This window comes from Capra hircus, chromosome 6 (assembly GCF_001704415.2).
Source record: "Capra hircus breed San Clemente chromosome 6, ASM170441v1, whole genome shotgun sequence".
NCBI classification, from domain to species: domain Eukaryota; kingdom Metazoa; phylum Chordata; class Mammalia; order Artiodactyla; family Bovidae; genus Capra; species Capra hircus.
The window spans coordinates 98768409-98782331 of record NC_030813.1 but is presented as its reverse complement, the minus strand read 5'-3'; the positions used below and the strand labels follow the sequence as shown (position 1 = coordinate 98782331).

Sequence of the window (13923 nt, the reverse complement as noted above, 5' to 3'; positions counted from 1 at the left end):
CCCCTCCCCTCCCTCCTACCCCCACCATCTAGACACTGGCAACAAGAGGACAAGAAAAGAGAAACAGCTTGGTAGAAATGTACCTTTGCCTACACTTAAGCAACCTCTTTCCTTGTAATAAATCTGAGTGAGGCAAGAATAGGCCACCCTAGGGGTGGTAAAGACATTTCAACTCACGTGCCAATTTTAGTTGGCTGGTAGCAACTGCCTGGAAAGCCCTATTGAGAGCACACCAAGGCCACATCCAGGGGAGTGAAGCAAGACCATCAACGACATGTCGTGCCTGGCAGCCACATTTCTACCTGCCACCATCACAGTAAAGAGACCTCAACCACTTCCTCCCGCTGCCCAGCTTGTCCTGCTTCATCATTTTTTCTACTTATGCTCCGCACTGTGACTCCAGTAAACTGGGCTTTGAGGCTAACTCCTCATAAGGAGGCATGCTAACTTAGAACCAAAGGGGACCCAACTGGTGAACTTTTAATACAAAAGTGAGAGATCAAAATGGAGCGAGGTGGAACAAATTCATCCTCCCAAATATCTCTCTCCCATGTGGCAACCACTCTCGGGAATTTTCTTCTCTCCTGTGCAGTTATGAACTGCTACAGACCAGTGAAGAGAGGCAGTCACAGTTTGGATGACACTCTGGTGGACGTGAAACTGTACATATTTTCCCTTCTTTTTTCTAACTTCCCTTTTCTATCCATCCTCAGGGCTTCCTGGGTGGCTCAGTGGTAAAGAATCCACCTGATAATGCAGGAGACATGGGTTCGATCCCTGGGTCGGGAAGATCCCCTGGAGGAGGAAATGACAACCTACTCCAGTAATCTTGCCTGGGAAATCCCAGGGACAGAGGAGCCTGGCAGGCTACAGTCCATGGGGCCACAAAGAGTCGGACACAACTTTGCGACCCAACAACAATGAAAATCCATCCTCAAATTATCTATGACTAAAAAAGCGACGTGGATCCAGATGGATATATACTGGATTCTGAATATATACTTTCATCTGGGGAAGACATGAGAGAAGAGATAATATGTCTTTGTGGAGGTCACATTCAGTGGTGTTTTCTACTAATAAATGGGAAGGGGTGGGATTACTGCCACTAATACTCAGGTGTGATCACTACATACATAATTTAAAAAAAGAAAGCTGGGGCACTTCCCTGATGGTCCAGCAGTTAAGACTTCCCCTTCCAATGCAGGGTGTGCGGGTTCCATCCCTGGTCAGGAAGCTAATATCCCAAATGCCCCATGGTCAAAAAAAAAAAAAAAAAAAACCTCATAAAGTAGAAGCAATATTGTAACAAATTCCATAAAGACTATAAGGTACACCTCAAAAAAAAATCATAAGTACATAAACAGAGAAGTCAATGGCACCCCACTCCAGTACCCTTGCCTAGAGAATCCCATGGACGGAGGAGCCTGGTGGGCTGCAGTCCATGAGGTTGCTAAGAGTCCGACACGACTGAGCGACTTCACTTTCACTTTTCACTTTCATGCATTGGAGAAGGAAATGGCAACCCACTCCAGTGTTCTTGCCTGGAGAATCCCAGGGACGGGGAGCCTGGTGGGCTGCCGTCTGTGGGGTCGCACAGAGTCGGACACGACTGAAGTGACTTAGCAGCGGCAGCAAGTACATAAAACGAAAGCTGGACTAGCTGCACCATCAGGTTGCCGGCGGGGAGACGCACCTCAGAGGCAGGAGAACACAGTAGCGCACGATGACGCCCAGCACCCACACCGCGGTGAGCCGCGGACTGACGTACTGGAAGTTCACGTTGGTCCTTGTGAGGAGGTTCCACGACACTAGCTCCTCTGAGGAGAACCTCTGGGTCACTTCGTCTTCCACAATGGCTTCCAACCCCTTCTTGGAGAAATAAAACACGTCAGACAGCTCAAAGTCCCTTCCTCGCAGACCAGACAGCCCTTTTTCCATGGGTGACTCGTCTCTTTGGATAATACCTTAAAAGAAAGCATCAGGACATGAGAAAACGCCATCGGACAGCAGAACAATGATCAAAAAGGCTACTTTACGCACAAGACAAATGCATCTAATGGGTAACATGAAGCAGATTTCAGAAATAAAGGGTGAGCAACTGCAGGGAGAAAAGAGGTAAAATCACTGAGTCTGCAAGAAATGGCTTCTATCCGATGATTTCAGTTCATTACAGAGGAATCTTGTCCTCAGTAACCCTCTTGCTTGCATTCATCCCTATGTATCATCAGCAAAAGAACTCACAAACTCTCCCCCGAGTATACACCTAGATCGTGTAGGAACAAAGGTTTATATTTCCCCCAGTGAAAAACTATAAAGCCAGAAAGTAAGCAAAATGGCCAAAGGTATTTTCCACAAATAGCAAAAGGCTGATGTTTTTAATTTGTAAAAATTATTTAATAAGAAAAACACAGGCTCCTAAAAAAAAAATAAGCAAAGTTCATGAACTGAATTCATACAAACAACATAAATAGTTAACAAATATTCAATGCCATTTTTAGTCATCAAAGAATGTGAATCAGACACAGTGGCCTATTCACATGATCAAATCAGCAGCATCTTTGTTTAATGATAAAATTCAGACAAAAATGACACAGGTATTCTCATACTCAATTGTATGAGTATGGAATTGGATTATTTTCAGTGAATCATGTGAGAGAGGCACTGATGTCAGTTTGTCCTATGACTTTTGCCGTTTAACTCTGAACACTTGGTTTAAGGCAGTCAGTTAAAGAGCAATCTTGTCAAAATCTGTTTGGCATAAAGAAACTAAAAATAGTTTTGCCGATGATTAAAATTCCAATTCTAGGAAACTGTCACAAGAAAATAATCAGAAATGCAGGCAGGAGTGTTTACTGTAGTATTTTTCATTATAATCGATCCAGATAACACAATATAGTGCATCTTTAAAAAAAAAAACAAAAACAAAACTATAATGTTAAGTGAAAAAAGTCAAGATCTAAAACTCCGGTTTACTCAACTCTATGAAATGTATATACAGTAAAAATGTTAAGAAGAAAAAAATTAAGAGCTTACTCTGGGCTGTTAGGTTTTCCTCTTTATACTATTTATTGTATTTTCCATAAAGAAAATAATTCAAAGATTTTTCAAAGTAGTGTAAGTTTGACAAATTGAAAAATGACTAATACCACCCAGTTCTAACCATGTATTAAAAATAATAAATGAGAAGATCATCAAAGAATAAAAAGTAGCTGCATACACAGTGACATGGCTATCCATCTGTCCCTACGGGGCGCATCACAAACAAATTTACATCCAAATTTAATTAGAAAAGTCAAGAATTAAGATGTTAAATTCCCTGAAAGAAGATCGCCTTTGATTTCCTCACTTTTCCATTTCCTAGGAAATCACTGAGGACAGTGGAGGGAGCTATGTTATCTACCTGCTGGAGAACTTGGATGTGTATCCAAAGAAGCAGCTATACTATACCCATTTTCTTTTTTCTGAAAGAACTGCAGCATAATGGAGTAGAAAATAAAAAGGATGCGAAGTCCAAAGTCCAGTTCTATCAGGACAACCACCAGGTAGCTCTCTGTCCAGGTGTAACTGATAAGTCACCTAACTTGGTGTCCTTCTTTATAAAATGGGGATGGAGAGCGGTTGGGAAAGTGTTTAGTATCCTTACAAAGACTAAAGTTTTCTGATTTTACTTTTGGGGTTTGGGATGGGTTTTCTTTCTATTTTGCCCAAAGCAAAGCTAATACCTAACCACCTTAAGAATGAGAGCACTAAAGTAAGTTCTTGAATGATCATTAGATTATCTTCTTAGTTCAGTCCAAGTAGTTTAATCTTTCTTCATCTCTGCAAAGGGTTTAATCAGAATTAGAGAATAATCCAGCATTCTACTGAATTACCCTCATGTTCCGTAGGGACTGCAGTACCACTCACAGCAGGTTACTCTATCCAATATGGTCAATATTTAGCAGTACAAGAGTTTCATTATTTACCAATGTACAGATTTTCTTTTTTAAGTCTAGAGAGGAGAGATGACCAGTTACTTGGGAAACTGCTGAATGAAACACATTGGAGACAGGAGTGTGTGTATGCTTAGTCGCTCAGTCATTTCTGACTCTTTGTGACCCCACTGACTGTAGCCCGCCAGGCTCCTCTGTCCATGGGGATTCTCCAGGCAAGAATACTGAAACAGGCTGCCTTTTCCTTCTCCAGGGGATCTTCCAGATCCAGGGATTGAACCCAGGTCTCCGCACTGCAGGCAGATTCTTTGCCATCTGAGCCACCAGCCCTTCTAAAAATAAGCTTTTTCAGAGGACTTCCCAGGTAGTGCTAGTGGTAAAGAATTCACCTGCCAATGCAGGAGACACAGGTTTGATACCTGGGCCAGGAAGATCTCACTGATAAGGAGCAACTAAGTCTTTATTGCACAACTATTCAGCTTGTGCTCTAGAGCACAGGAGCTGCAACTACTGAGCCCACATGCAAACTACTAAAGCCTGCATGCCCTAGAGGCTGTGCTCCACAAGAGAAGCCACCGAAATGAGAAACCCACACATTGCACCTGGAGCGTAGGCCCCACTCCTGCAACCAGAGAAAAGACTGCGCAGCAACAAAGAGCCAGCACAGCCAAAATTAAATAAGTAAATAAGTAATTTTTTAAATTAACTAAATGTCTTAGATCATTTCCAAACATCAGAAAAAAACAGATAATTCAGAGCAATACATGAAAGGTGATTATTTTTAGAGCTTGCTTAATGCAAAACAATAGATACTGTATTATTTAAGGATACATACATGTATGGTGGCGGGGGGCTTCCCTGGTGGCTCAGCTGGTAAAGAATCCACCTGCAATGCAGGAGACCTGGGTTCGATCCCTGGGTTGGGAAGATCCCCCGGAGAAGGGAATGGCTACCCACTCTAGTATTCTGGTCTGGAGAATTCCATGGACTATATAGTCCATGGGGTCACAAAGAGTTGGACATGACTGAGCTACTTTCACTTCACTTCACTTCATTTCACATGTATAGGGGAATTATGAAAATGTGCATAAAAATAATAAACATCAAATCAGAGTAGCAGTTTCAGGGGTTGGCAGGGCCATATAAATATGTATCAAACTAGCACAGATGTTTCAATATTGGGTTTTTATTGTCATTAAGGAAACCTCGCTATTAATAAATTAATCCTGATCCTTCAGTGACCCACAATTCTTAAATTGATAAAACCCTGATTCTAGGAGTTATTTCCTTTTGTTTTACAAGTTAACCTCAAAAAAAGAAAGCCACAGACATTTGAACTTTGTCCTTACACCAAATGCTTCGGCCAACCCGACAAGGTTCATATTTTGGGATGAAGATAAAATTACAACAACTATCTCCATCTAATGCAAGAGATGAATTGCACAAGCTTCCTGTGCCCCCTGCCTCGAGCAAGTCATTGGTACATAAATAATACCAGCTATGACAGGCCTGTTAAAAAAAATGGAGGCTTAAGTTAAAACCATCTCAAATATAATTAACTCTAAATTAGCTGAGTGAACCCTTGGAATAACTGCCCATTTATACGTCATGCTCGTTTTTCCATCTTGCAGCTGTAAAGTATGTTTTCTGGGTCAGTGATTACTACAGAAAATCAGGGTCTACTACACATCAGAAGTGGATATAACCGGCTTATGTAGAGAAACTGATCCTTAACCTACCAATGGGCTGTATTCCAAATGTCAGAAGCTCAGAGTTTAAAACACTCTCTCATGGAAACTTTGTGTGAATTAGTCTGTTTGAGCTGGAATCCTATACAAGGAAAGTCTACTTAACTCAAAATATATGTGACCACAGATCATGCAGTACCAGTACCATGAAATTGGTACTTGGAGTACTTTGGCCTCCAATACTTTGGCCACATGATGCGAAGAACCGACTCATTGAAAAAGACTGATGCTGGGAAAGACTAAAGGCAGGAGGAGAAGGGGACAACAGAGGATGAAATGGTTGGATGGCATCACAGACTCAGTAGACATGAGTTTGAGCAAGCTCCGGGAGTTGATGATGGACAGGGAAGCCTGACATGCTGCAGTCCATGGGGTCACAAAGAGTAGGATACAACTGAGCAATGAACTGAACTGAACCATGAAATAGAAATTTCCTTTAGCACTATTTCCACAAGAAATTTAAAAATTTAGTTTGGAATTAACAAAAAGAAAAAATTCCTCATCCTGTAGGGACTTAGAGGGGGCAACAGGAGGACTTTCTGGGACACGGGTAATGTTCTACTTCTTGATCTAGATGAGAGGTTCATGGATACATTTACTTTGGGAAATACATCAAGTTGTACAGTTATAATTTTGCACCCTTGTCTATGTATATTATGCTTCAATTTTTTAAGAAAAATCATACTTGAGACCTGCTGCACAGTATGGCCTATGGTTAACAATACTGTATTGTACACTTTAAATTTTGTTAATAAGGTAGATCTTATGTTGAGTGTTTCCACAACTATGGGAAAAAAGGAATCGATGGAGACAGTACCTGTTAATCCTCTATTTTCACGATTTATCTATTACAGGACTAAGTAAATACTACTTCCCTTAAAAAAAAAGTTTACTCTCTGTGTGTGGTGTGGTGTGTGTGTGTGTGTATTCAGTCGTTCAGCCATGTCTGACTCTTTGTGAGCCACGCCCACCAGGCTCCTCTATCTATGGGATTTTCCTGGCAACAATACAGGAGTGGGTTGCCATTCCCTCCTGGCAACAAGGTTGTTTTTCTGCTATGAGGAGCTCCTCTGAAGGGCTCTGGTCTCAGCAAGGAAGCCGGTCCTACATTCTTCCCTCCCCTGCCCCAGTATCCTTTCTGATCCATAAATGCAATCTGCTTGATTAAAGAGACCAAGGTAAAGTAGCTGTAAAAATTAACTATATGCCGTTGGGTTTTGGAGAGTGGGGTGAGTCAGAGCTGCTGGGATTAAAGAGCAGAAATATTCAGTGCCAAGCTCCGGTGAGATAAGACTCATGTTTAGTCACTTAGGCGTAGTTCAAGGTCCTGATGCAATGCTAGCAGGCCAAGGCCAAGGATTCCTTAAGAGACCACTGAGCTCTGTCCTCGTGCGTCTCCAGTTCATTAATCATCACAGACATTAACACACTAACCAGTTCACCAACTACGCAGTCACACAACTGCACAGGTTTCTAGTCCACTTTTTGTCACCTTTTTTCAAAACAATTTACCTGTAATACAACAAGGCTAACCTTGAGACATACCATGTGCAAAAAATTCCCTGGGCTGTTAGTCAAAATACAATTTCCGGCACATAATTTATCTGATTTGACTCTGCTTTTTCATAGCAAATTCTTTGTGTTCCTGATGACAACTGCTTTCGTTCTTAACTAACTTTTAAAATCCAGCTTACTGTTATCAACTTAGTATAATAATGGTACCTCGATTATATTTTTTTTTAAGTTAAGTTTTTGAGGTACATGCATACTAAGGTACTTAGAGGTAAAATGACATAGTATCTAGATTAGTTTTAAAATACTTCTGTAAAAAAAGATTAAAATACTTCTATAGAAGGACATTCACTAAGGTGAGAATATGGTGTTTTTGATTGTTTATCTGTATTCTCTGATTTTCTACATTGCTTACATATTGCATTTCTAGTTAAACTTTAAATGAAAAAACACTTCCACAAAGGAAAAACTGAAAAAAAAAAAAAAAAGCATAGATGAAACAAATCCTTGTTGAATTTGGGTGATGGGTATAATGGGATTAATTGTACTATTCTCTTTACTTTTAAAAAATGAATACTATATATATATTTTAATGTGTCTAAAAACTCATTTGAAAAGTCAGTTTAGCTGGGAATCAATTTCCTCATCTAAATCAAAAGCACTCATTCATTTGTTCATTCAGTCATTACAGAGAGTGTGCCAGGACAGGAACTAACATATACAGAAAGGAGAGGGAAAAAAAAATTGAACTAACTCAGTAGTTCACAAGCTTGGCTGCACATTAGACTATCTTTGGTTTCTATAAAAATACAGATGTGAGTACGTGCTCAGTCACTTCAGTCATGTCCAACTCTTTGTGACCCATGGACTGTAGCCCGCCAGGCTCCTCTGTCCATGGGATTCTCCAGGCAAGAATACTGGAGTAGGCTGCCATACCCTCCTCCAGAAAAATACAGACACAAGGGTCCAATCCCAAATCTAATAAACTAATTTTTTGGACTTCCTTGGCGGTCCAATGCAGGCGGCACAGGTTTGATCCCTGGTCAGGGAACTAGGACCCGACATGCCATGTGGTAAGGCCAAAAAAAATAAAATAAAATAACTATCTTTTAAAAAATATATAGGAATAGAGGAAAAATTATAAGGAAAGACATCAAAATATTAGGTCTTTTCTGAGTAACAGGATTTCATGTGGGGGATTTTTTTTAATTTTCTTATTTATACATTTGCCATGTCTAATTTTTCAATTAAGCATATGGATCACTTTACATGGGCTTCCCAGGTGGCTCAGTGGTAAAGAATCTGCCTGACAATGCAGGTTCGATCTCTGGGTAGATCACGCCAGGGTGGAGGAAATGGCAACCCACTCCAATATTCTTACTTAGAGAATCCCATGGACAGAGGTTCCTGGCAGGCTACATAGGGTCACAGAGTCAGACACGACTGAGCAACTCAGCACACACATCATTTTACATAGTGAGAGAAAAGTACTTAAAATGCCGTTTTTAATAAAATGCTGTTTTTAAAAAAACCAAAACGAGATATGTACTACTACTTACCCACCACAATGGCTATAATTTTAAAAGCCCAAAATACCAAGCACTCAAGAGGTTATGGAACTCAGGCCCAGCTCTGAGAGTGCACAACCATCTTGGAATATCACTTAGCAGTTTTCAACAGTTAAAACACACTTGCTTACCCTATGACCTGGCAATCTTGCTACAAGGTGTGTACAAAAAAAAAAAGTAAATATGTTCACAACAATGGTCATAGCAGCTTTATTCCTAATGGCTAAAAACTGTAAAATACCCAAATGTCAATCAACACAATAATAGGTAAGCAAATTAGTATATATTTGTATGCAAAGAAATGTGTGTGTGCAAAGTCGCTTCAGTCATGTCTGGCTTTTTGTGAACCTATGGGCTGTAGCCTGCCAGGCTCCTGTGTCCATGGGATTCTTCAGGCAAGAATACTGGAGTGGGCTGCTGTGCCCTCCTCCAGGGGATCTTCCAGACCCAGGGATGGAGCCAGCGTCTCTTAAGTCTCCTGCATTTGCATTTGACTGTGCTTGACAGGTGGGTTCTTTACCATGGGCCACGTGGGAAGCCCCATATAAAGAAATAGTCCACAGCAATTAAAAAAAAAAAAACCCACTGCTTCATGCCATGACAAGGAGAAATTGCACAAACATTAATGCTGGGTGAGAAAACTGATACAAAACAGCCCAAACTATATGATTCCATTTATGTGAATTTCAATAAATGGGAGAAACTAAATGATGATGACAGAAAGCAAGAGAGGTTACAGCAGGGACTGAGGGATGAGTGATGTCTCCTAGAGAGGGGCCTGCAAGAATCTTGAGATGATGAATACAATCTTTGGTTGAATCTGGGGTGTAGTCACATTGGTCTACAAACATGTAAAAATTCATCTTGTTGAACAGCTAATATTTGTACAGTTGACGTACCCTAATTATGCCTCAGGGTGTTTTTTTTTTTTTTAAGAGTCTTCATTCGCACGGACTTCTCTGGTGGCCCAGCAGTTAAGACTCCACGCTCCCAACTCAGGGGACAAGGTTTAATCCCTGGTCAAGGAATTAAGATCCCAAAGGTCTCCACAGCTTTCAGCTTTTAGCCTCTCAATTAGAGGCTCTAGCCAATCCACACCTACACTTCCCATGGATATTTTTGTCTTCTTTCCTGAACTAAAAGACAGCTAACATTTATTGAGCACTTCCTGATGCCAGACTGTGTGCTAAACCCTTGACACATACACTGACGGAATCCCCATAATCCTGGGAGGTACTGTCTATTATCTCCATTTTGCAGATGGGGAAATTAAGACTCAGAGTGATTAACTTGCCCAGGGCCATGGGGAGAAAGAGGAATAGAACCAGGATTTAAAAACCAAGCTTGTGACTTCGAAACCAAATGTTCCCTCATATCCTAGGTTTCCAAATTCCATGCTACTCTGTCCAACACTTGATCTTTCACAAACCTCAAAGACATAATTAAGATCTTCCCCCATCAACTCCACATCAGCCTAGTTTTTCCTTGCGAAACAGAAGCCCTACTCAAGTAGTAGTTTTTCCTAATATCTCTTCTACCTCTGAAGGAAGAAATGGAACTTCAATATGGGAAAATCTATAAGTGGCCTCCATCTGCCACTAATCTGGACACACACTTGTCACTAACTGAACGAGGCTCAATCATCTTTCCCAGGAAGCCAGAACCCAAGTCACTGTTTTGTTCTTGCTTTTTTTAACAGGGGCAGGAATCTTCACAGACTGGAGCACATCTGTTTAGGTCTTCCCACTACAAGCCCAACAAAGAACAGCCCCCGGGCAGTGGTCTGTTTAATACTCCCTCGGTTTATAGTTTGGCCAGACTCAGGTTCTCTCAGGAGGCTGTTCTGTCCAGTTTATGACTCAGTACACAGATGTCCTCCCTGTATCCTTCCTCTTCAAGTCTTCTCTGAGGCAGAGGCAGCTGCCCCATGTATCTTGAAGATCAGTCAAGGTTTAGAAAGGATAATCATCCTTAATGCTTACTGCTGTCGCTAAGGTATATTCTAAAATTGTCTACATCTGTTATATTAACAGAGGTACAGTAACCTGTACTGTCACCCAGCCAAGTTTTGGAGAAAACAGCTTCTATCACTTTTGGTCCCAATAAATAACTTGCTACATCCTCAGCCATGACTTTACAATGAATTCAGGGTCTCTGAGCCAAAGACAGATGGACTGTGCCATTAACAAGGGTAAGCCTCAGTTTCCTCACCTGCACAGACCCTTCGAAGCATCTAATTTTGAGTATTATTTTTCTTAAAGAGAGTCTCCAAACTGTCTAACAGTCAGGGCCCCAAAAAACCTGGACTGGCCCTCACCTCTGAATCATATTATTATTTTGTTGCTACAAGTGACAAATCTATGTTAACACACTTACTCTACAACCTAAAACGGCTGTGCATGCTCAGTTGCTTCAGTCAGGTCCGCTTCTGTGACCCCGTAGACTGTAGCCTGCCAGTTCCTCTGTCTACGGGCTTTTCCCAGCAAGAAAACTGGAGTAGGTTGCCATGTCCTCCTCCAGGGGATCTTCCCAACCCAGGGATCGAACCCACCATCTCCTGCTTTACAGGCAGAGTTTTTGCTGCTGAGCTACCAGGGAAGCCCCCTAAAATGGTTTAGAAGAAGAAATACTTAGGATTGAGAAAACCACATTATTACCAATTAGTATTAGAACACTGAGATTTCATACACATTAACATCTTTCTCTTATTTTCACCTATGATTGATATTTTATCTATCTGATGGTCAAATGAACAATGTACTTGTAAGAGGAGCTGCCGTTTGCTCGGTCATTTGGATGCTGTTTTAAGGTCTGAAGTTTCCGTCTTCTTGGAAACGGAGAGATTGGTGAAGATAAAAAGCAAAAGTGTGAAAACAATGCAAACTGAAAACAAAATCACTACGCAGAGGTTTTACAAGTGTCCCTGCTTTAGAACTAGATTCATCTGTACCATAAAACAGAACCATAAAAAGAAAAGGGGGCGAGGAATTTCCTGGTGGTCCAGTGGCCGGGACTTGGCACTTTCACAGCCGAGCACCTGGGTTCAATCCCTGGTGGGGGATCTAAGATTCTACATAGATACTTCAAGCTGCACGGCCAAAAACAAAAGGGGGTGGACAATATCAGAACTATCATGAAGCTATCACTATCATATACATGATATGTGCTAAAAATAAGTGCTGACTTAGCACTTCTTCTGGTTTCCTAAGCGCTACTCTATCACGATGGCCTGGTTTTTTAAAAAGCATTAGAGTTATGAAATTATGCACCTCTAGTAACATTTCCCCAGTTGGCACATTTAAGAGTTACATTCAACTTTTTTTTTTTCATTTTTACATAAAAAGGATAAAGTTTACTTTAAATACCTATATATCCCATCAGTTAATCCAAGCAAGAAAAATAAGGACAGGGGAGAAAGTTACATAAGTATGAAATAAGAATTTACAAAGATGAAATTAGAAACTAGAGAAGCCTGCACATGGAAACAAGAAGCCTTGAACCACAACTAAAGAAGCGCCTGTGTGATGCAAATAGAGAAGGCCTACACGCAGCAACGAAAACCCAACACAACCAAAAAAGAGAAAAAAAATAATATAAACAGAAAGTATAAAAGGAATAAGAAACAACTTTGCACAAAGTCCTGCCAAATTTAATAAAAAGCTGAGCAAAAGTGTCCGCTTTCTAACTAAAAAAAAAATTACTAATTCTGACACCAAGAGATGAATGCTCTAAAGAGAACCATTTGCACAAATGAAATAATATGGGAGTAAAGAAACGTTATCAGTCCCAGACCCAAACTGTTTTTACAAGGAATTCTACCAAACCTTTAAATCTGAGAAGAAAGGGGACAAGGGGAAAGAAGGGAAGGAGGGGGGAAAAGTAAGTTGGTAGGTAATACATTAACCTCAAGTATAAGGATCAATTGCAAAAAGTCCTAACTTCAATTTTGGCAGACAGTTTCTAGCACATCATGGTCAAGCAATGTTTAGTCCATAAACTCAAAGATGACTCAGATATTATGCCATTAATGTAAAAATATGCCTAAGGGAGGGGAATGTATATTCATCACCAAACATGCTGAAAAAACATCAAAACTTCAACATTTGTTCTTGACTTACAAAACAAGCATCAAGAAGTGTTTACCATAAGATGGAAAACTAGATCAAGCCCAACCTGATGCTTACTGGGAAGACACTGGAGGCCTGTCTCCTGTAGGAATGACAACTAACAGCACTGCTAGTCAACACGGTACTGAAGCAGCAGCCAGAACAATTAGACCAGGGAAAGAAAGGAAGCATAAACTGGAAGAGAGGGACTTTGCTGGCAGTCCAGTGGTTAAGACTCCAGACTCCCACTGCAGGGGGCATGGGTCTGATCCCCAGTCAGGGAACCAAGATCCAACATGCTGTGTGATGCAATCAAAAAAAAAAAAGAAAGAAAGAAAGAAAATAAACTGGAAAAGAAATAAACCACAGACTAAAGTTGAATAATTGGTGGCAAAACTATCACTATTTGACAATAAAATAACTGCATACCTGGGGGAAAAAAAACAAAGAAATATGAAAATCTACATACAGTAGGAAAATTCTTATTTGAGTATATCCTGCCTTTACTAAAATCAAACGTTTTCCAATATACAAACAACAACCAGTTAGAAGATACGATGGAAGACAATGCTCCATTTATAATATCAGCTAGAATTATAAACTTAAGAAGAAATGTACACTATCTAAGGAAAACTTTCAAACACCTCTGGACGATACAAAAATAAACAAACAAACACCTAAACAAATGGAAAGATGTAATATCCTTGGAGAGGAAGACTCAATACTGATAATTTCAAACCACCCTCAGCAAATTTACAAATTTAACATAATGCCAATAAAAACAGATGTTGTATTTCCTCTTGATCACAGACAAGCTAAATCTCAAGATCATACGGGTCAAAAGTAAGAATTATCAAGACAGTTTTCTGTAAGGAAAAGTGACCAAACAGCAATCCCTGCTGCTGCTGCTGCTGCTGCTGCTGCGTCGCTTCAGTCGTGTCTGACTCTGCACAATCCCATAGATGGCAGCCCACCAGGCTACCCCGTCCCTGGGATTCTCCAGGCAAGAACACTGGAGTGGGTTGCCATTTCCTTCTCCAATGGGTGAAAGTGAAGT

General features: G+C 40.6%; 1 protein-coding gene across 1 annotated transcript in view; it reads right to left on the bottom strand.

Moving 5' to 3' along the window:
• Positions 1-13923, bottom strand: part of GPAT3 (glycerol-3-phosphate acyltransferase 3) — a 64421-nt gene that overhangs the window by 27954 nt on the left and 22544 nt on the right. The window contains exon 4 of the mRNA XM_018049681.1: positions 1694-1964. Within this exon, the coding sequence (XP_017905170.1) occupies positions 1694-1964 (271 nt within the window). The remainder of the gene's footprint in view (positions 1-1693; positions 1965-13923) is intronic.